Source organism: Botryllus schlosseri, chromosome 4 (assembly GCF_051294905.1).
Source record: "Botryllus schlosseri isolate E-star chromosome 4, Bs_hap1, whole genome shotgun sequence".
Lineage (NCBI taxonomy): Eukaryota > Metazoa > Chordata > Ascidiacea > Stolidobranchia > Styelidae > Botryllus > Botryllus schlosseri.
In genome coordinates, this window is record NC_137239.1 from 11,270,081 (window position 1) to 11,290,527 (window position 20,447).

Sequence of the window (20,447 nt, forward strand, 5' to 3'; positions counted from 1 at the left end):
GCCCTTGGAGGAATTGGCACTAGAACACCTTCGCATTAGAAATGCATTTAGTATGAATGAACAGTATCAAAAAGGAAATTTAAACGTGTCGTGGCTCGTGGTAGATCTCGTAATCTTGGGATCCTTCAACCGTGTTATCGAGACACCCTAATCCCAGAGTGGAATCGTCTCTCCAAAGGCAAAAAATAATTTATTTTGACGTGATCATGCGAAACATTTGTTGATGAGGAACACTGGCTTGTCGTGATCGATAAACGAAGAAGCGCCGCTTGATGTTCCACAGTTTTGATCTCACATACAACGCCAAGATCCATCTTCTCAAAACTTACACGACACAGGCCCGTGACTCACGCCATCGATTCCAAGCAGACCGCGCGTGGTCGGTATATGAGCGCTGTGTTATTTCCCGTGGCTACGCAATCCGTGATCTAATCACGCCGTGACTGCGCGATCTACGGATGCCCTGACCTCCTTACAAGATTGACGAATCACTTGATAATACTATTATTAGTTTGATGATTCATATTAATAGCTGTAAATACACTTCATTTCAAAATTTCCCGAGGGCCGAATTCACCAAGTGCCGAGTTTGTGCGGCCGAATTCACCAAGTGCCGGGTGCATCGGCAACCATCTGCCCACTTACAGCACGGCCCACTCCTAGGCTTTTTAAGACATGGCTATGCGAATCAGATGGCGAGGAGGAGCCTAGATAAACGGCCAACACTTCGGTAGGAATTATGGAGTCGACGTGTCACGCTCGAACCCGCAATTCATTGGTGTTTAGCTATAATGGAACGTACCACTACGTTTCCTCGCCATACCTTGTAAAATGAGACCGTAGCATTTGGCATTTCGTGTGGCAATTGACTTTTGTGTGGAAAATTGTGTTCGTTTTAGAACTTATCCGAAACTTTTATTCCGCCATAGATTGTATATGATAAAACAATATCGGAATTGATCCTAGAAGAATTCCAAAGCAACTCACCACAAAGGAGGATTTAAAGAAGTTTGATGGAAAATTGAATGAAAGCAAAAGCCTTTGCAGGAGATGTGGTATGTTGAATCTGTTTTGGTATTTTTAAATAGGCCTACTTTGTTGTGCCGATAGCAGACAGTATATATAAACGTAAGATGTGGAAGCTATCAAGGTGTTTTTAGAAATTCAGTCAGTCAAAGTGGACGATCGTATTGCTTGGATTATATTTATGCTTATTTTAGCATCTTTGAGATGCAACTCTAAACGTGGACGGTCATGAACAGTAGGGCTCTTCAAAAATGACTTTTTTTCTCAAATCGTACTGGCTACTTGATAAAATTGTTAGGTTACCTAATTTAAGCCTACAAACAAAATATGGTTCAAATCCAGCCAGTATCCGCTTTGCTACAAGAGAAGAAAGTTCCTATTTATTATATAAAAATGAATAATAAAAAATTTGAAGATTTTCTGTTAACCCCATGAAAGTGTTAGGCTGTCTATGGAAACGATGCTCACCAAATTTGGTTCAATTCCAACCAGTGGAAGCGGAGTTATTGCTGTCGAAAAATTTGGATTTTAATAAAATAGTACTTACGGTGAGCACAACTTTAATAAGTAAACAAAGAATCGGTCACCGTAAATACTATTTTATTCAAATCCAAATTTTTCGACGGCAATATCTCCGCTTCCACTGGTTGGAATTGAACCAAATTTGGTGAGCATCGTTTCTATAGACAGCCTAACACTTTCATGGGGTGAACAGAAAATTTTCAAATTTTTATTACCTATTTATTTTTATATAATAAATAGAAACTTTCTTCTCCTGTAGCAAAGCGGTTACTGGCTGGAATTGAACCAAATTTTGTGTTTAGGCTTAAATTAGGTAACCTAACAATATTATCAAGTAGCCAGAACGATTTGAGAAAAAAAGTCATATTTTAAGAGCCCTAATGTCCATGTGAGAGAAACGTTTTAGGGTAGGCCTACTCATATGTCTCGCAGCGTTCTCTACATAATTGTCAATTGCGATACAAACTGTTTGCTTGTATTGGTAAAGCCATCCAACTTCGAATTGTAAGATGTTGGGAGTCTTGATATCAAATTTTTGAAAGGTGCACTTTGAGAAGATTTCGGAATCTGTCAAATTATACAAAAATTTAGCAAATTCTTTGACATATTTCATCTATTTGGGACTCGATCAACGTAAAAGAATTGGTAATCATTTTATACAATGTATTGTATTTGTAGTGGAAGTATAGTAATAATTTTTATGGTTACCGCACTTGTAACGATTCACGGCCATAACTGGAATAATTAGAATGATGTAACTTTCAAATTGTCATGCATTTTGCAACCACATTGTTCTCAATTTTCAAGGTGCTGACCATTCGAGGAAGAATCACCCACCGGGAATTCACGATCCGTAAACGCGGCCGACTGTTTCTCTCCTCAAGCGGAAGCGACAGAGAAGAGGAACGAAGAGAAAAAAGGAGCAGAAATGGCAAGAGTGTGACAAGTCGCGTCCGTTCGCGTTGATGCGTATTTCCATCCGCGAAGTAGTAGGTGGGAAAACTAATGGGCGTTTGGTTAGGGCTTATATAAGGTTGACTCCAGCGCTGTATTTGCTAAATGTTGCTATGAAATAGGGGTGGTGTCATTTGGTATCAATATTGACTATTGAAAGACCATTTGTTAGTGGTCATGGATTTGTTCGGCCAGTATGCAGTAATTTCTGATGGTCACTTCCCGGGCTTCTGTTCTCTAACCCCTCATGATTGTTATTCTGCTTCTAGTAAGACTGTCGATTCTAATGTTTTATCGTATCATTTGTCGGAGGTTTCGCTCGCTTTATTTACAACGTTTTGCTCTCTGCTAGGTCAATTACTGGCTGAGTATCACTACAGCCTAAGAAACTGCACTAATTCTCATTTTAATGTCTTGCTGGTTATCTTGCTGTCAATTCTAATAATTCATTAATGTCTATACCAGTGCCGCCACTCAAATGTTTTGTTCTCTGTACACAATATTGTTAGGTCTTCAGCTTTCCAGGCAGAGTATCATTCCACTTTCTAGACTTGAGTATATATCTCTCCAACTAGCTGCCAAATAACTGATTCATTTGGATTGTTGAATTGATCATTTTGGACCGAATGTGAAGAAATTTTAGTCAAGAATTCTTTTTGTGTTAGTGGCTGTTTTCAAAGAGTGCTGAAGTAGTCATCGTTGATCTTGATAATCAAGTAGAAGTGACGATTGAAGTCAGTTCTCTAGTCATATAATATTAAAAAGGAAGTGTCTACTCGTCCGGACCCGGACGAATAAAGTTCCTCAGGCTATTCGTCCGGTGTAAGCATGCCGCAACTGTAGAATGGGTGCCGGCGATTTCCGGAACTGTGGGCCGTAACTGCGGCATGGATTCCGAGAGTAGGTTCGCCTCTTATGAAGACTTAAAAAGTGCTTTGGAGAAATACCAGAAAGAAAATTACGTCCAGCTCTACAAGAGAGATTCACGTACGCTCGATGCAGTAAGAAAGCGAACCACTCAGCGAAATTTCAATGATGCGCTCAAGTATGGCCAGATATCTTTTCACTGCATCCACGGCGGCCGTAGATTTCAGAGCTTATCTAAGGGTTTACGACCTAACCAACGGTAAGTAAGCGTTACGTATGATACGGAATTTCCACCGGGTCCACAACCACATGAACAAGCAATGTTCCCCATGAGCATTTTGTAGTCTTGGTATCGTGAAATTAGGGTTAAATTAGCCTCAGCCTAAACCCCAACCCATTCCTATGACACCCCACCACCTCATCTTACGACACCCTAATCCTAACCCACACGTGCTGACACCCCAATCCCTAACCCCACACATGCAACCGCAACCCCTATCCTAACCACGCAACTGCAACCACACCCCCACCCTAATCCTAACCCCACACATGCAACCTCATCTTACGACACCCTTCTAACCCCACACATGCAACCGCAACCCTGCCACCCCTATCCTAACCCCGCATACGCAACCCAACACATGCAACTGTAACCCCACCACCTCATTTTACGCATACGCAACCCCGCACACCCCACCACCTCATCTTACGACACCCTAATCCTAACCCACACGTGCTGACACCCCAATCCCTAACCCCACACATGCAACCGCAACCGCTATCCTAACCCCGCACACGCAACTGCAACCACACCCCCACCCTAATCCTAACCCCATCTACGACACCCTTCTAACCCCACACATGCAACCGCAACCCTGCCACCCCTATCCTAACCCCGCATACGCAACCCAACACATGCAAACCCCACACATGCAACTGTAACCCCACCACCTCATTTTACGCATACGCAACCCCGCACACGCAACTGCAACCACACCCCCACCACCCCACACATGCAACTGCAACCCCACCACCTCATCTTACGACACCCTAATCCTAACCCCACACATGCAACCTCATCTTACGACACCCTTCTAACCCCACACATGCAACCGCAACCCTGCCACCCCTATCCTAACCCCGCATACGCAACCCAACACATGCAAACCCCACACATGCAACTGTAACCCCACCACCTCATTTTACGCATACGCAACCCCACACGTGCAACCGTGCCACCCCTATCCTAACCCCGCATACGCAACCCCCACACATGCAACTGTAACCCCATTTTACGCATACGCAACCCCACACATGCAACCTCATCTTACGACACCCTAATCCTAACCCACGCGTGCTGACCCCCCAATCCTAACCCCACACATGCAACCACAATCCCGCCACCCCAATCCTAACCCACCCGACCCTAATATCCCCCACCCCAACGCGAAAATCAATTTATTTTAACGTTTATAAATTCTCACATGTTCATAGGAAGCATTGGTTTCATGGAGACCACTTCCTGATGTGTGGAGAATAACGAAGAAGTGCCCCCTTTTTAGCTCGCTACTGGACTACGAGTAGCAGCACTGCCACACATGCTGTGCATTACGCTTGAAATACAGGGTAACGTATCACGTATTTATTTCGGTATCCTCTCCGTTTCTGGTAGGTTGTGTTGATTCGAACAAAGATGGATCTCATGCCTCTGCGAAGGAAAAGACGGTGGTGATTGTTGAGACATCAGGTTAGTTAGCATTTTACTTGAAATGTTATTCTAGTCTATTAGTTGCAGACAACACTACATCACCAAGTAATGTAGGCCTATCAGTCATTCATTCAATCAATCAACCATACATACACTATTCACAAGCAACATCTCAGGTTAATTAAGCTACCAGACATCATGTTATTAGGACTGCTTTCACAAAATATCAGTATCAATAAACTCTATATTTGTTGCAATTTGATTACAATAAAGAAATTATCTTAAATCACAGACCAGGTCACTATACTCACTGGATTTAGATGTATGTTGCAATTTCATGATGTTTGCATGTTTGTTTACCTTCAGATTGCGCTATAGCAGTGTCCGAAGTCTGTGATGCAGAAAATAGCACCCCAGCAGTGTCCGTAGACTGTAGCAAAATCACCATGACACCAGACAAGTTCACGGGTTGGTGTCAAATAAATCCAAACTTTATCTTGCTACACTATAGTAAAACTGATCTTGCTGTTTCAGATCTTTCCAACATTCATCTGCCATCAAAACTGAAAAAAAGAGGACGCCCAAAAGGCTTGGAACAAACTGTGGTTGGCCTTCCGAAGAAGAAGAAATGTGACACTCCAGTTCCATTTAAAAAAATACATCCTAAAGACAGAGACCGATGTAAGTTTATTTCATGCAGAACTTCAGCAAATTTCACTTCTGCCTTATTCACAGTGATGCTGTCATGGTTTGTATCACCATCTGACACTAATGAAGCAGTGTATGGAAAGAAATTGGGCAGTAAGTCTGTCACGTCTGACACTCGTCTCATCCCCAACAGCTGCCTTGATGAGACTGTGAATATACTCCACATCAAGAATTACTTCGCATATGATGGATGGGCTGCTGTGATGAAGGCATTCCAAAGTAAATATAGTCAGAAAGACTGGTACTGTGGAGTATGCGACCTTCAACTTACAAAGAGCAATTCAATTCGTTGCGACTCCTGTCTCAACCGGGATCATCTTCTATGTGCTGGACTAAACACTTACCCTAAACAAAACAAATGGTTCTGTGGCCGCTGCAAAAAATAACAGATGCCTCTGTTAGAAAAATGTGTAGCGGCAACTTTGACATTGAAAGTAGGCTACTTAGTTTTCATGATTGATGTTCCCAGTGAAAACACGCTATCAATGCTTGAATATCTTGAAAGCAGCAAATTGTATGCACAGCATTTACTGTCACCTGCAATAAGGAATGTGCGGAAATGCCAGCATGCATACCAGATTAACACCCAATGATCATATAAACATTGAAGTTGTACACAAATATTTTTCGAACAGTTTGTCGTATGTGTTCGATGACTTTTTCATACCTGCTTAAGTTGTTCACTCCCTTAATACAGGACCCTCATCGAAGGGAAATATCTACTTGGGCCCATTTAATAGTTACCTAACCAAGAGATCTATCGACTGACCGATCATTTTGAATGGATTACCATCTGTGAACTGCTGTATGGCAGATTATAAAAAAAATTACCTCATTACCTCTTGTCACCGTAATAACACTCTTGCCATACCTAATTACCTCTGATAGTCCTATTAACACTCTTGACCTACCTGATTACCTCTGATAGTCGTATTAACACTGTTGCCCTACTTTGCCCAGACATTGCTTCATTCATTCATTCATTTGCTATCATTTAATTTTTCTTCATCTTTTCAGCTACAATTCGTTACAGACGGATGATGCAGAGACAATGTAGGCATATACTCGTTTCATGGGGTTTTTATCAGACCACTTGACTTCCAAGGCTGTATCGATCTCTCCTATCCGACACCAAATACTGGTATTTTTCTCCTATTAACACTGTTGCCCTACTTCGCCCAGACATTGCTTCATTCATTCATTTGCTATCATTTAATTTTTCTTCATCTTTTCAACTACGATTTGTTACAGTCAGATGATGCAGAGACAATGTAGGCATACTTGTTTCATGCGGGTTTTATCAGACCACTTGACTTCCATGGCTGTATCGATCTCTTCTATCCGACATCAAATACTGTGCATGCACATGTTTTCTGTATGATCATTGCTGCTGTCCATTTGTTCTGTATTTCTGTTGTATGAAAATAAAGACGCACAGTCTCTCTCAGTTGGTATTCCAATCATTACTGCACAGCAACATCAAGTATGAGTACTCGTAGTACAGCAGAGGTGACAATTCCGTCTTAGCTGTGCAAGTTCACGTACAATTGGTTAGGTCAATGGCGCTTGCATGAGTTCAGAAATAGGTGGAGACAGCAAGAATTTCAGTGAATCGTTCGTGTTCTGACTGCATCCGGTTATTTAACGATAGCACTTTGGAGCTCTTCGTATGGCGCAAACATTCCCTCGGAGCTCCAATTATGAGCTTACAAATCACTATCCTACTTGTTCTCACTACATTAAGCGTAGGTAAACATCTCTTGTAAAGGTAAAGGTGGGCGTCAAGTTCTGGTACTTTCAACACAGCTATTTGCAATTATTAGTATGGCGTAAACTTTCCCTCGGAGCTATAATGATGAGCATACAAATCAGTAACAGTAACCATTGAAATCAGTAACCAGAAGGGCGAATAAATAATGTACAAAACCGAAGCCTGTCAAAAACGCATACAGTCTCCATAGTAACGGGCCTACGTCACACGGTGCCGGACGAATAGCCTGAGAAAATTATTCGTCCGGGTCCGGACGAGTAGCCACTGCCTATTAAAAAATATAATAATAAAACTTGAAAACTTGAGTGGAAATAGTTCAGAATCGAATCCATTTTAGTAAGTATGGGCGAAAAAAATGTAGGAGTCATTCGTTAGTCGCTACCTCTGCCATTTTCGCAGTACGAATGTCTTAGCTATTAATCATCATTTTCATTTTATTTCTGCAGGGTGATGAAAAAAAAGGCCGCATGCTGGTTATTTAACTGGCTCATCAGAAGATGAAACCTGATGATAAGGACTGTTTTCACTTTCTTTCTAAAGACATTCGTTCGTTTGTTCGTTTTATTTTTTACAACGGCATTATTGCCAATTCGTTTGAAATTAAATTATCACAAATGTGATTAATATGTAGTAAATAATGTGGTGTGTGTACGCAGCCGTGATCAGGTTAAGCCCATAGTGGTAGAAAACAGGTTATTATATCAGGATCTTCTTCTTCTAACGTAGGATCTACATTCTACTCACCATGTTTAAAGGCTGTAGCATCTGCATAATATTTACATTATTGAAGGACATGGAAAAGACGTTGAATTGAGTCGACACAAAATCCCCCTTTCTACGACCTGCCGAGATCTAATATCTACTATATCGGCTCGGCTTTTCTACATCTTTGGTCTGTACTGTGTTTGCTGGGACCTTGTAAAGCTGTAATATGACGGGTAACATGCAAAAATGATTGCCAAGTGCATAAAAATCAGCCATCTGCACTGCAATTGGGGACTGGAAAGTAAACAATACAATAAGGGCAACCATATTATCACATGTACCATGTTGTACCATGTGTGTCATGTACCATGCTTGCCACTGTTTGGGATACATGACGAGATTCGTCGGAGTATCTCGGTGTCTGGGATTGAACTCTTCGGAGTCGGAGGGAGTTTTCCTCAGACACCAAAGTTGTCGGAGGGATTCGGAGTCTCGAAAAGCACTATCCGCTCATCACTGATATGTTTATGTCGGACAGCAGACATTCAAAAAAGCTGAAATATCCAAATAATCCCCCGTAAACCTTCACCTAGTCAGAGATGGGCAACGAGAAAATATCCCCTAACATCGGAAGATGATAGGGTAAGATACCAGAGTATATTGGAGCTTACATACGTTAGCCGACTATTGCTCGAGTATCAAACTAGACAGCCTACAGAATTTATTGATTAGTAGCGTAAATTTGGACCCTGAAACTCGCACTTTATTTGTCCTGTAGAAGCAATATCCGTTTAAATCAACCAAATAAAGCAGTGCAAACGTTTATAAAGTCTATTGATTTACTTTCGACTGGTTGTGGTTTTTGAAACGTTTTATCGAATAAACACAAAATAATAAAAGTAGAGCTATTATGTGGGTTATGAGACAATGTGTGGGTACCTAACCCAAAATCTTGTCGTGATGAATTCAGCACCCAAAAGTTAGTCAAAACCGATTGTCTGATCAAAGTCAACAGAAATTGAGTTGACCAGTGTTATGCATGTTTTTTTTAGGGGAAGGCGTATGCATTTCAAAATCAAGCTATCGAGAGAGAATTTTCAAGTTAATTAAATATCTCGAAAATACTCTATAATCTATGTTAGTTTACGAAATACTTTCGAGTCCCCCTCGATCTCGCTCCCCAGTCCCCACCCTATTGGGAAATTTAGGGTGCGTCACTTACGGACCTGGCAAGAATGCAAATCGTTGGGTGCGATAAATCGACCTCTATAAAAATGGGCAATGGGTACATTATGACGTAACAAGCAAATGACGTATCTTTTTTAAAGGAAGTTTGTTAACTCATCAGGCCTTTTCAGTGCAATAAAGCCATATATTGTCTTCCAATATAACTTCTAAGATGCCAAATATTTGTAATCGTGATTAATTTTCTAATGCAATCGTAATCAATCACTTCCCGATATTGCTGTAATCGTAATCGCACCATTCAGAAGTAGTCGTAATCGATTACATTCATTAAGTAATCACCCCATGTCTCTGTTTGCGTGTCTATTTTGTCAACGTCGACTCTACCAGGAAATATTTCATTATTCAACTTGAATGTACCCAAGTTCAACAATTAGCGAAAATGACAAAATAGACACCTGTGGAAGCATATTATATATTGTTATCATGATGGGATGTAGATTGTAGGCCCTACTCTCAAATTACTGTCACTAATTACAAGTTCTACTAGAGTCAAAATTGGATATCAGCAGACAATCTGTACCAGACAGAAGGTTCTATATCGGCATGAAGCCTACGTGTACCGAACCACTCAAAAGTCACGAAGCCATCGCCCTAACCACTATTCTTCATAACAGTCAGTCTATGACGCGCTAACCTGCCGCACACGGATACAGCGACATGAATGCCCAACGGACAAGCAATAGCAATGCAGCATTGCAGCATGAACCTATTTTCAACTCGATGTCAAACGAAGAACTATAACTCAGTTTCAGCAAGCACCGGCAACTGCATAATCTTGAACGTTCATTCAAATAATCCTTTGGACACGCGTCATTAACATGCTTCGGAATGACAGATTCAAAATACGAAAGAATTGGAACGTTTTGCATCACCACTCATATTGCCAACAATGCTGCAAAAAGTAACAACGAAATATTTTTCAACAAAACAGCAGGCGCAACTTGGCTGCAAAGAACTGGCAGTGGCGATCACACAATCTGGCAGCAACTCTCACGAAATCTCGTCCGCGGTGAAAGGCGAACGCTTGCAACTCCCACTATGGCACCGCTTGACAATTTACCCCCGAAATGGCTTTGGGCAGAGTTGGGGGATTTTTACGCTCGATCGATTGTTAGTAAGATGGTCGGGCGAGAACCTCTGCTCAAAATTTGAAATCGACAGAGGGTGCTGGTTCCGATGGCGGGCCGGGTGTCGATTGGTCGATCCCCGGCTAATCGATTGCCACGAGATCGATCTCAAAGTGCAGGGTGGCGTTTGATGGAATTCTGAAAAAGGAAAGTATAGGAATGTTAGCGGGACTGGAAACAATAATTTGAGTGATCGAATCTCAATCTGATATTAATTCCAACGACTAGAGTCGGGTAGTAAGAGGAGAGTACTGAAATTATATGATATTTGCCACAAAGATTTATCAACGATAATCATTCGATACTGTTTTCAGTATGGATGGCTGTCAACTTCGATTGGCTGTATCGCAACATATGAAACATGAAGTTCAAAGCAAGGCAAATTAGTGGAAATGACACGTATGCGAAGTCATGATCAACTCACAACATTGTCTCAAAGTGCAATGGTATAGTCGAAGAAATATCAAATCATCTTCAAAGTGATATAGAAGAAAGTGACATTATATTTCTTGCGGTCGCATGAAAGGTGCTTATTAAACCATGCTTCACTTTTCAAAACTGAAAAACACGACTTCAATGGGATGCGAAAACCAATAACTAATATATCGTTGGACGCAGAATGTCAACGCGTGACCAACTACGCCTCGAAGCGAGACAAGATCAGACGAGAAAACCTTGTTGTAAAAATGTACATGTTTTGGTTACTTCCTTATAGAGCAGTGGTTCCCAACGTGGGCGATATCGCCCCCCAGGGGACGATTTGGCGGTCTAGGGGGGGCGAAAATGGCCAAAGGGGGCGAAAATAGCGAAGGGGGCAATGACGCGTCAAAACGGCTGACTTTTTTTTTTTAGCAACCCACGGAAATTTAGTTACAAAAGTGTGTCAAATTGGACATCAGGCCGAAATTTTTTTTTTTTAGTCAACCCGCCGGTGACTACAGTTTGTATGCCCAATTTTCGGTACACAAAATTTGGGGGGCGATGATCGGTGTTTACCTTGGAAAGGGGGCGATGGGTCGAAAAAGGTTGGGAACCACTGTTACAGAGTATCACATCGCCATTTTTGCAGGCTTTGGCTGCTATCTAACATTGTTTAAAAAAAATGCCGTTAATTGCATAATGATTAGCGATGGTTAGTTATGTCATGATTGTTGAACAGTGAAGTGACATCGCAAAACAGAACGACATGTCGACATAGTATACTGAAACACAGCTATTCGTGTTCTGCAAATGCAGGGTGTGCACTATACATGGGGGCGTACTATACTTGGGAAATTACGGTACTCATCTCACTTCGCCTCAGGCTTGCCAGCTTTCCCGTAAGCCCACTCCGGCTCGATCACGACCTCAGACTTTTCTCCGACAGTCATTTCGAGAAGAGCACGATCCCACTGTGAAACAAGCATAGCATTGATGACACCACAAAATAGGCAGCAATATTTAGACATATGACATACTATTGATAATGAATGAACTCAAACAGGGCACAAGCAAGGAAGCAAAACCAATTGAAAATTTCCGAATTTGCCTCTACAGTGTAGAAAACGCATTGAGTAGAAAACGCAATGACCTCATTGAAACTAATGAGGGATACATACTGTACATGGGAACAGAAATTTCCCAAGTTTTAATACTCCATCATGCACGCTTTTGCCAAGTTACATCAATTAGTGCGTTGCCATGAGATGCTATAATTGGTTCCGTATGTTCTTTCGAGTACAGGATGTGACAGGGCTTCTCAAATTTCAATGTGATGCACCTCACAACCCTGTTTTTACAAAATCGATACCAAAACTAGCGCAGAAATTCATAGGTATCAAGTGCATGAATTAACAATAAGGTTGGCTGAAATTTGAAAGTAACCCTAAACCAGTTGAGCATGTAATGTACCACTTTAGCATTGAAATTCATAACCCGAAAATGAGCCCTAATCCCAATCCTAACCCCATTATCAACCCTCGGCCTAACCTAGCCAAACTCAAACCTAAATCTACCACTAACTTAGGCCCACGCGCTCAAGTGTCGAAAGCTCATATGTCCACTGAACATCTCACAACATACAGATAGAAAGCAACAGAGCCTTGCACGATATCCATTCTGATACTGTTTTGTTACAATAGCGGCGTCTCGCAAGATCTCACCCCCTTAATCACGTTTCCCTTTCCGACCTTAAACTGTAGCGGCTGATTCTTCTTCTTCTTCGTACCTGCAGACGAGTGGTGATTGGTAATCGCAAAAAGAATGCAAACAAGCGAATCAGAACAATACCAGGTTGCAGACTGTCAAACACAGTGCCGTCCGCCAGCTTGCCGATGTAATAGCATTTGACTTTGTCGCCAGGTTTCGGGAAGTTGATCTTGTCGCCTTTCCTGAGAACGGTTTTCTTAAACTTGGACACTTCCTTCACCTCTTCTTTCTTGTCCTTTACGTCGAGGCCTTTCACTTTCTCCGTAACTTCCGCAACCTTCTTTTGGCCGGCACCGTCTCCAAACGCCTGGTACAAAATCGATTCGTATGGTAACCTAACTAGAAAATGCAACAGCGTGTTTTCTTTCGGCCACTCCAGGCTCAGGGTAAAATTGAGTATATGAATCTGAGTGCTTTGATATGTAGCTATTACGGTATTACTAACTATGTTATCATACATAGTGAGAGCGGAATGCAAAGTTCCAATATGAGCCATTTGTATGGTCTCAAAGAAAATAATATACGCAAGATACCTAAGGCACCACCAATAATATTTTCATGTTTGGCAACCATAAACATGACATAAACATGACATACATAGGAACCAGGACAACGTCACATCTGAAATGTTGCGCCCTCGCATAGGCCACATACACACATATGCATGCCACGTGCCCGTTACTATAGTTGAAATATATCAAAGGTAAGGGGTACGAATGGTCGTAGCAAAGCAAAGACATATGTAGTAGCAATATACGAATGAAGTTGACAATTTCCACTCGGGAGGTTTCCAACGCAAATAAAATGGCCACCATTTGAGAACAGCTCACCATTAGCAACAATCTCAACTGGCCACTGACGTCACATCGCCGGGTTCAATTAGACACTATCATCACCCCAAAGTAAACTCAACCTACCCATATGACAGACTTAACTTGAGCCCAAACAATTACCGTATTTGGAAGGTGGCTTATCAAGTCAAGTCACTTTTCACGAGAATAGTTGACCAAAAATGATGTCACAGATGTTGCAGAACGATGAGCAATTCCCGATATGTGGGGTTGCACTTTTTGACATATTCACATCATGACATAGCAAGAGAGGACTAAATAATATGCTTTGAAAATTTTGAATGCTATGTTGTTCATCAACTCCTTGGCCCATTAACAAAACCTAATGTACTGAACAATTAAATGAATGCAGTCATTGAAATTGATAATTTTATGTATTTCAGACAGTCTAACAACAGACACTTGCAAGTTCTCTGCCAATCGACATGAAATTAGAACAATAACCTGTGACAGCAAACAGGCAATACTTCACATACTGCAGTAAGCTTACTTTCGTATCAAACAGTTCGTTGTAGGCGACAATCAGACCCTCCTTCTTACAACTTTTCAAGACGTTCTTCACGCTGCCCAAGAGCTTGTGCTTTATCAGAAACTAAAAATACAACAAAGAACATTACGATGGCAAGATCTCCCATTTTAGTGATCCATCCAACAACGGCAAAACAAGGGCGATGCCATATATGGTTAACCATAGCTTGAATAATGCAGAACAACATTGATGCAAATAAAAAAAAACTGCGCCAATGAATGACAGAAAAATCAATTGTTGATAAAATGAAATATTGCAAAAAAAACATTTTTTACTATAGCCAAGAACCGATACTACTGAGTTATCTGTGATGGGCGGACCTACAGTATTTTGCAGGACAAGGTGGAAGTTTGATGGACTGAAAACTGCAGTTTGAGCGCCCTTTTTCCATCCATTGCACTCCAATTATTGTAGGACTTAATAAAATGACCATAATTTCAAACGTTTTTAACGTCGGTATACAGAAAACCTACCTTCACTGGTCATTATATCCGTTGGGATTCATTTTGCCCGAAGCCGCGTAAATTAAACCTTATTTCATCTCTTGTCAATCGGGCCTTGCGCATTTGTTCACCGGAAAAACTGTCACGTGAATTGGATGACATCCACTTGATTCTGTCCAAAAAATGGCTATCCAGACCAGATATTAAAATGCTCCATCTCCAGGGTTTTGAAAAAATCGGATATAGCTCGCAAATACGGACCAGAAAAATGCCCGGCATTTTTACATTTACCTTGGCTAGGTAACGTGTCCAACCGGTTTGAAAAACTCATTAAGTCGGCTGTTCACCGTTGTTATTACAGCGTAAACACGCATGTGGTGTACACAACGAAACCCATGTTGCCCAACTCTCGAAAAGATGTACTTCCTGCCTTTAATGCAAGTAATGTTGTTTACCAATACAAGTGCCACTGTGATAGTAGGTATGTAGGACGTACATCTCAAAGATTGTTTGAGCGTATTAAGCAGCATATCCCAAAATTGATTCGGTCAAAAACATGCGCAAATGCTCGCACGGAGCTCACACGTCAGTGCAAATTGGCTGCCAAAACAGACTGCTATGACGATTACCAAGCATATGCTTCGTCAATCGGTCAGCATTTGAGTGAAAACCTCGCCTGTGCACAGCACTATGATGACAATATGTTCACTGTCATTGCGCGTGGTAGGTCTTTGTTTCATCTAAAAGTGCTGGAGTCTACTATTATTCAGTTGAACAAACCTATTTTATGTAGACAAAAAGATTTTCTCTATAACCTACAAATTTCCCATTGTTCATGTGTTTCGTGTGTGTAACTGTTTATTTAAGAATTGCGTTGCTACTATAGTACCGTATGTCCGTATACTTCATAGTTTGTTATTGTTGCCATTGGTACAATGCGAATTTCATGGTTTGTGATTTTGATTGTTGCGTCATACTTTGCCTTTTTGGTTTTGCTTTTAAATCTGTTTAAATCCCTTTAGTGTGCCGTTAACTCTTGAAAAGAGGCACCCGAAAAGTCTTCGAGTTAATAAATATTATTATACAATGGATATTGTATTGAAAGCTAATTTCATCCCTGTGCGCTACACAGGGCGATTAACAATGGTTGGGATGTCGATATTAGGGGTGGGCAAAATCGAGTACCTGAGTGATTCGATTATGAATCACGTATTACGCTTCGAGTTGAGTGGAGTATATGAGTATCACTCATTATGACATCATAACAGAATGTACTATATCAAAGTTCAAATATGTACCTTTTATGCCACCACAAGGAACATAAGGCCTGTTATCGGTCAATCCGTCACATTAAAGATACCTTCACCATACTGATTTCATTTGACTTCTTGACAATGTTGTAGGATGATTATGACTTCGGAAATGTGGTATTTCCAGTAACGCAGGTTTGTACTATGTCTCGTATGCTGCGACACGGCCAATCAATTGCGAGGATCGCATAATTTCAGTACTCGACAAAATCGTCATTTACTACTCGACTTGAATCATTAAAATTAATACTCGATTCAGATTCGAGTACTCGAATCATTGTGCCCAGCCCTAGTTGATATATATAGATATGTTATACACCGGTACCAAGATTTGAATTCGCAACGCACCTCTTTATTGGAATGAGTTTGCAGAAATTCAACCACTTCCCTCTTTCCCAAGTCGTCGCTGTTCAGCTGTTCGTCAGTCCACGGGCGTTGGACTTCACCAGACATTGTTAGGTATGCTATCAATCTGCTTACTGTCTATAATATTTTAATGATGATTACTGACAGTGATGTTGTTGAAGACAGTGTGCCAATCATAAAAAGAATCTCAATTCTAAAACAGCGAATTTAGGCCTACTGGAACAAGATGGAAAATTCGTAAATTATAACCTTATAAATCTACAGGCCTGCTATCCAGTAGAGCAAGGGGTGTTCGAACTTTTTGAAAAGTTGCCCGGACATCAATAATTAGGTGAAACCAAACAGGCTTTCTAGTAGTTACGCAAGGTTAATCATCTGATTATCAATTGGTAAGAATTACAAAAAATTATGGGACTACTAACAGTTTTATAGCAATGTTTAAGTACTTGGAGGACTTTTCTACTTCCGCATAATATTCCTATGTGATATCCGCGAGTCGAGTTGGAATATTACAAAGTACAAGCAACCTACAAATAAAGTACATAACTGAAAAGATTTGACACTTAGCTATATTCTCATAACGCCTCCACTTGCTAGCCGTCAGGACTTTTTTCAGAAACCTTTATTCGTTTACTGGGCAGTCCTACATCACCGTTGCCATCCTTGCAACGTGTATTTAGAATTTCAAAGAATTCATCTCTGGCTGTGTCGCTGGAATACGGCGTAAAATCAGCGTCAATTTTTTTCCTCAACTCAAACGCGAGCCAGGGTTTACGGCAAAACTCTCGAAGCTTCTTGTAAAGTTGGCGGCCGGTATTGTAGAGGCAATCACGCGGGTACAGTTCGGGATAGACTAGTCTGTTTGGACATAACGGATAGCATCCGCTATAAAAACACTCCATCATGGACACACCGAAAAATTCGTGTACCGCAGTGGACACGGCAACATCACAGCTTCGTAAGACCGTTAAGTATTCCGCTCTGGATGGTAGGTACCCCCAATTCTTTATAGTACCTTCTTTTAGTTTAGACTTTGCTTCAGAGAATATTGCGGGAACGTCGGTGAAACCTTGACCAAGCACCGAGACATAGAATTCTACACCGTTGTCTTGTAGTTCGAAAATTGTATCAAAGAAAGTTTTAGGATCTTTATCGTATTCCCATCGATGAGCCCACACAATATGCAAACGTCGATCCGACTTTGAATCGTGTTCGTTCGGTTTTAAAACAGGCCGAGGCATCGCGTCGAAATCAATCGGGAAGTACTGAACCTTACATTTGTTTCGGATTTTCTCGACAACATTTCTTGGTTTATAATCGGGAATCTTCTGCAAGAAGGACGGGATCGATTGCAAAAAAGATTGCATGTTGTATCGGGAATTGAACAGCACAATATCAGCCGCGACAGCAGTTAACACTTGGTTATAACCAAACTGGAAGTCAAGTTTTTCAGTTTTCTGAACGGGATAAACAAGTTGGTTTTCGTGAAAGTACACTACCTTCTTCAACTTGTGCAATTCTGGCCGGATTCCGAGTAGTTCAGACAGGTTCAAATCCGAGCCACAAAGCAAAGTGTCATAGCTACACTCTGACGGTATCTTCTCGCTGAGCATTAACGCCCCACACCTTGCTCTCCATGGCCATTTTTTGGGAGGTAGAGTGAAAATTGAAAAGGTGAAGGGCGACGCACTTTTGGAGTACACGCACTGGAGCGTGTCGATTAGCTGTTTGTGTGACCCTCCGAAAAAGGGTTCCAATATGAGAACTTTCACAGATTCACTCATTACAGATTCCTACTTTCACTTGACATTGGTAACATCTGCTATAATAAAAATAAAAGAACATGCAGTTACAGCAATGTTACACATACACTTCAGCTAAGCTACAGGTACGTCGAAATTGCATTCGATATGCAGCTACCACAGCATACAAAATAGACGTTGACCATGTTGCCAATCGCGAAAAAAAATCAGTACAAGATTCTCTTCCACGATCAAAACAATAATTCACCAATATGACTCAAAAATCGGTTTATGACTACATAAATGCAGTCCATGAACATATAATATAGACAAGTTACTGCTGAGCTGGATAACAAACTAAAGTAAGTATAGATCGGTACACCATCACTTCTCGAAAACTGTCCTAGGTTAGAAGTTTGAAATTGGGGATGTACCATGTACATCACACTTTAATTAATGCAAGCCTAATTTTAAACGACAATGATATCACTGTTCAAAAATAACTTTCCGCAAATTTTACCGAGTAGTTGATAAAATTGTCAGGTTCACTAAAAAAGGTTGCACACCAAATTTGGAATAAAACCAACCAGTAGCTATTACAATTAGAAAAAATTTTTCACAATTTTACTGTCACCCAAGAAATTGCCGAATTTAAAGAAAATAAGTTCTTTTTGATCAACGCGACCTCATATTATTGCAATGCATTTTGTGGAAAGATGATGTATACGGTTGAGTAGTAACTTGATAGTAGTAACTTGATAGATTCGTATTGAAATGAACCCGAATATTTTCGGCTGACACTCGTCAGGGTAATTGTCCAATATGGAATCGGTGTCTCGTGCACACCAAAGATTCTACTGACTGCACACAGGTGTGACGCTGAGAACCGCCTTGGCACACCAAAGATATTGCGCTAAGCGTACCGGGATTCCAACCCGGGTAATCGTCTACTAGTTTCTGACAAGGAATTCTGACGCCTTACTGGAATCTTGGTACGTTTTGCCTAATAAAACAGGTGAGCAGTGATGATTCTCTAAGAAATTCAATAAAAAAATGAAGAATTGTGTGAGCACAGGACACCGACAGGCCTGACAAGTGTCAGCAGAAAATATTCGGGTTCACTTCAATATGAAAATACTATTCAATTGTATATTTATTGAAGTTCTGTACCCCCAAGAAGCTCTACGAGTAAAATATACCAGTATTTCAGTGCCATTGTTAAAGCAAGTTTCATCAAAAATTCTATTCTCAATTTTTTCAATGCAATTTCTCAAATTTACAGAGGCTATAATTCGATGCAGCATTCTATGATTTTCATTACAAGGTTTCCGTATGAACGAAAGACTCCCATTAAACAGAAGAACCAACTTGAATTGTGCATCCAAACAGAACTACGTCAAATTGAGATTCCGAGATGTGGAAAGGTGGAAATGCGCAGATATAGAAACACAGTTATCACTGTACTAATCTGTAAGTAACATATCGTCCTGCAGTTTCACTGGGCCGCACAATTTTCACTACCTGTCCCCGTTTCAATCCGAAATACCTTGCCACAGGGTCGCCGCCCTGTATCCTTGGTAATTGGTGGTCTTTCAACTTATACCGAGCGAGCAGTTCAGATTTTTCTTCGGCATTTAGCACCACATGCTCCGGAACCAATTCATGCTCGGTGATATTTATGAGTAATTCTTGTTCGAGAAATTGTTCGAGGATATATTTTGGGGCCATGTCCACGAGAGATTGTTTTGCAGACGGCGTCATTCCCGCTTGAACAACAATAATGGCTCGCTGAATATTTTCTTCTTGCATTCTTTGACAATACATCTTGATGTTTTTAATACCGACTTTGGGTTCTTCCGGAAAGAATACAAACATCTGATCAGTTGGATCGTCATTATGAGCAACTAGAACCGTAAGGTCTTGTCTGGACGGGTTTCTTTCGCTGGGCTTGTCTCCGAATTCCTGTTTAAATTCGTCTAAAGTCTGATCCAACTCATGTTGTGTGACTAAATAACCGCGGTCGTGGCATAATTGCATGACGGTTTTACGAATTCGCCATAACCTGTATGTCTCAGCTTCGTCATCCATCGCTTCTCAGCAATTGTAATTAGTGTAAACGAGATTAAACTGCAGACACAACAACCCGCCAACTCAAACGTATGTTCGCATGAATGAGTATTTCGGCAAAGCGGGAGCAAGCGACCACGCTGCCGCCACCACTTGATCCGTCGAAGATCCGGTCCTACCGCCGGATAATAAACTTTTCTCACGATGAAGCATATTTCTGAGCTGAAGTCGGTTGATAATACCAAACAACAATTGATGTATAGTACATTATAAAATGTATCATAGCTAACATGCCTCATTTGAAACGCTATCGGGT

The 20,447-nt window shown here is 41.0% G+C and overlaps 4 protein-coding genes and 2 long non-coding RNA genes across 8 annotated transcripts; 2 read left to right on the forward strand and 4 right to left on the reverse strand.

Moving 5' to 3' along the window:
* The first annotated feature begins 1,064 nt into the window (after nucleotides 1-1,064).
* Nucleotides 1,065-8,176, forward strand: LOC145438122 (uncharacterized). The gene is made up of 2 exons (XR_013914833.1): nucleotides 1,065-2,541; nucleotides 8,003-8,176. It is a non-coding gene; the product is annotated as an uncharacterized LOC145438122 (long non-coding RNA).
* LOC145438078 (uncharacterized) lies at nucleotides 3,490-7,232 on the forward strand. Of its 3 annotated transcripts, none has more exons than XM_080315473.1 (5): nucleotides 3,490-3,628; nucleotides 5,042-5,116; nucleotides 5,444-5,545; nucleotides 5,612-6,004; nucleotides 6,803-7,232. In XM_080315473.1, exons 1-5 carry the CDS (start codon nucleotides 3,535-3,537, stop codon nucleotides 6,880-6,882), a joined length of 744 nt encoding a protein of 247 aa, XP_080171599.1. In that variant the 5' UTR covers nucleotides 3,490-3,534; the 3' UTR covers nucleotides 6,883-7,232. The 3 variants fall into 3 exon arrangements, with proteins under 3 accessions (XP_080171599.1, XP_080171598.1, XP_080171597.1); XM_080315472.1 differs by having other exon boundaries at nucleotides 5,612-5,758; nucleotides 5,813-7,232; XM_080315471.1 differs by having other exon boundaries at nucleotides 5,612-7,232.
* On the reverse strand, nucleotides 4,814-5,579 carry LOC145438117 (uncharacterized). Its single transcript, XR_013914827.1, has 2 exons — nucleotides 5,438-5,579; nucleotides 4,814-5,077 (listed from the first exon to the last, which is right to left on the reverse strand). It is a non-coding gene; the product is annotated as an uncharacterized LOC145438117 (long non-coding RNA).
* A 2,099-nt stretch (nucleotides 8,177-10,275) lies between the features above and the next one.
* LOC145438090 (peptidyl-prolyl cis-trans isomerase FKBP3-like) lies at nucleotides 10,276-16,439 on the reverse strand. The gene is made up of 6 exons (XM_080315488.1): nucleotides 16,305-16,439; nucleotides 14,165-14,266; nucleotides 12,905-13,130; nucleotides 12,778-12,842; nucleotides 11,930-12,027; nucleotides 10,276-10,774 (listed from the first exon to the last, which is right to left on the reverse strand). Exons 1-6 carry the CDS (start codon nucleotides 16,407-16,409, stop codon nucleotides 10,720-10,722), a joined length of 651 nt encoding a protein of 216 aa, XP_080171614.1. The 5' UTR covers nucleotides 16,410-16,439; the 3' UTR covers nucleotides 10,276-10,719.
* Nucleotides 16,439-18,106, reverse strand: LOC145438059 (tRNA-queuosine alpha-mannosyltransferase-like). The gene has a single exon (XM_080315435.1). It carries the CDS (start codon nucleotides 18,104-18,106, stop codon nucleotides 16,916-16,918), a length of 1,191 nt encoding a protein of 396 aa, XP_080171561.1. The 3' UTR covers nucleotides 16,439-16,915.
* A 38-nt stretch (nucleotides 18,107-18,144) lies between these two features.
* Nucleotides 18,145-20,287, reverse strand: LOC145438091 (DNA-directed RNA polymerases I, II, and III subunit RPABC1). Its single transcript, XM_080315489.1, has one exon. The coding sequence runs from the start codon at nucleotides 20,150-20,152 to the stop codon at nucleotides 19,520-19,522; it is 633 nt and encodes a 210-aa protein (XP_080171615.1). The 5' UTR covers nucleotides 20,153-20,287; the 3' UTR covers nucleotides 18,145-19,519.
* Between the last annotated feature and the right edge of the window lie 160 nt (nucleotides 20,288-20,447).

Excerpts from the sequence above, each read along its gene's own strand:
- LOC145438078 (XM_080315471.1), top strand. The coding sequence starts at position 3,535 with ATGATGCGCTCAAGTATGGCCAGATATCTTTTCACTGCATCCACGGCG. Across the intron at positions 3,629-5,041 it reads GGTTTACGACCTAACCAACG|GTTGTGTTGATTCGAACAAA; the intron begins GTAAGTAAGCGT and ends CGTTTCTGGTAG. Across the intron at positions 5,117-5,443 it reads GGTGATTGTTGAGACATCAG|ATTGCGCTATAGCAGTGTCC; the intron begins GTTAGTTAGCAT and ends GTTTACCTTCAG.
- LOC145438090 (XM_080315488.1), bottom strand. The coding sequence starts at position 16,409 with ATGTCTGGTGAAGTCCAACGCCCGTGGACTGACGAACAGCTGAACAGC. Across the intron at positions 13,131-14,164 it reads ACGAACTGTTTGATACGAAA|GCGTTTGGAGACGGTGCCGG; the intron begins GTAAGCTTACTG and ends ATTTTGTACCAG. Across the intron at positions 10,775-11,929 it reads GCTGGCAAGCCTGAGGCGAA|AATTCCATCAAACGCCACCC; the intron begins GTGAGATGAGTA and ends TTCCTTTTTCAG.
- LOC145438059 (XM_080315435.1), bottom strand. The coding sequence starts at position 18,106 with ATGAGTGAATCTGTGAAAGTTCTCATATTGGAACCCTTTTTCGGAGGG.
- LOC145438091 (XM_080315489.1), bottom strand. The coding sequence starts at position 20,152 with ATGGATGACGAAGCTGAGACATACAGGTTATGGCGAATTCGTAAAACC.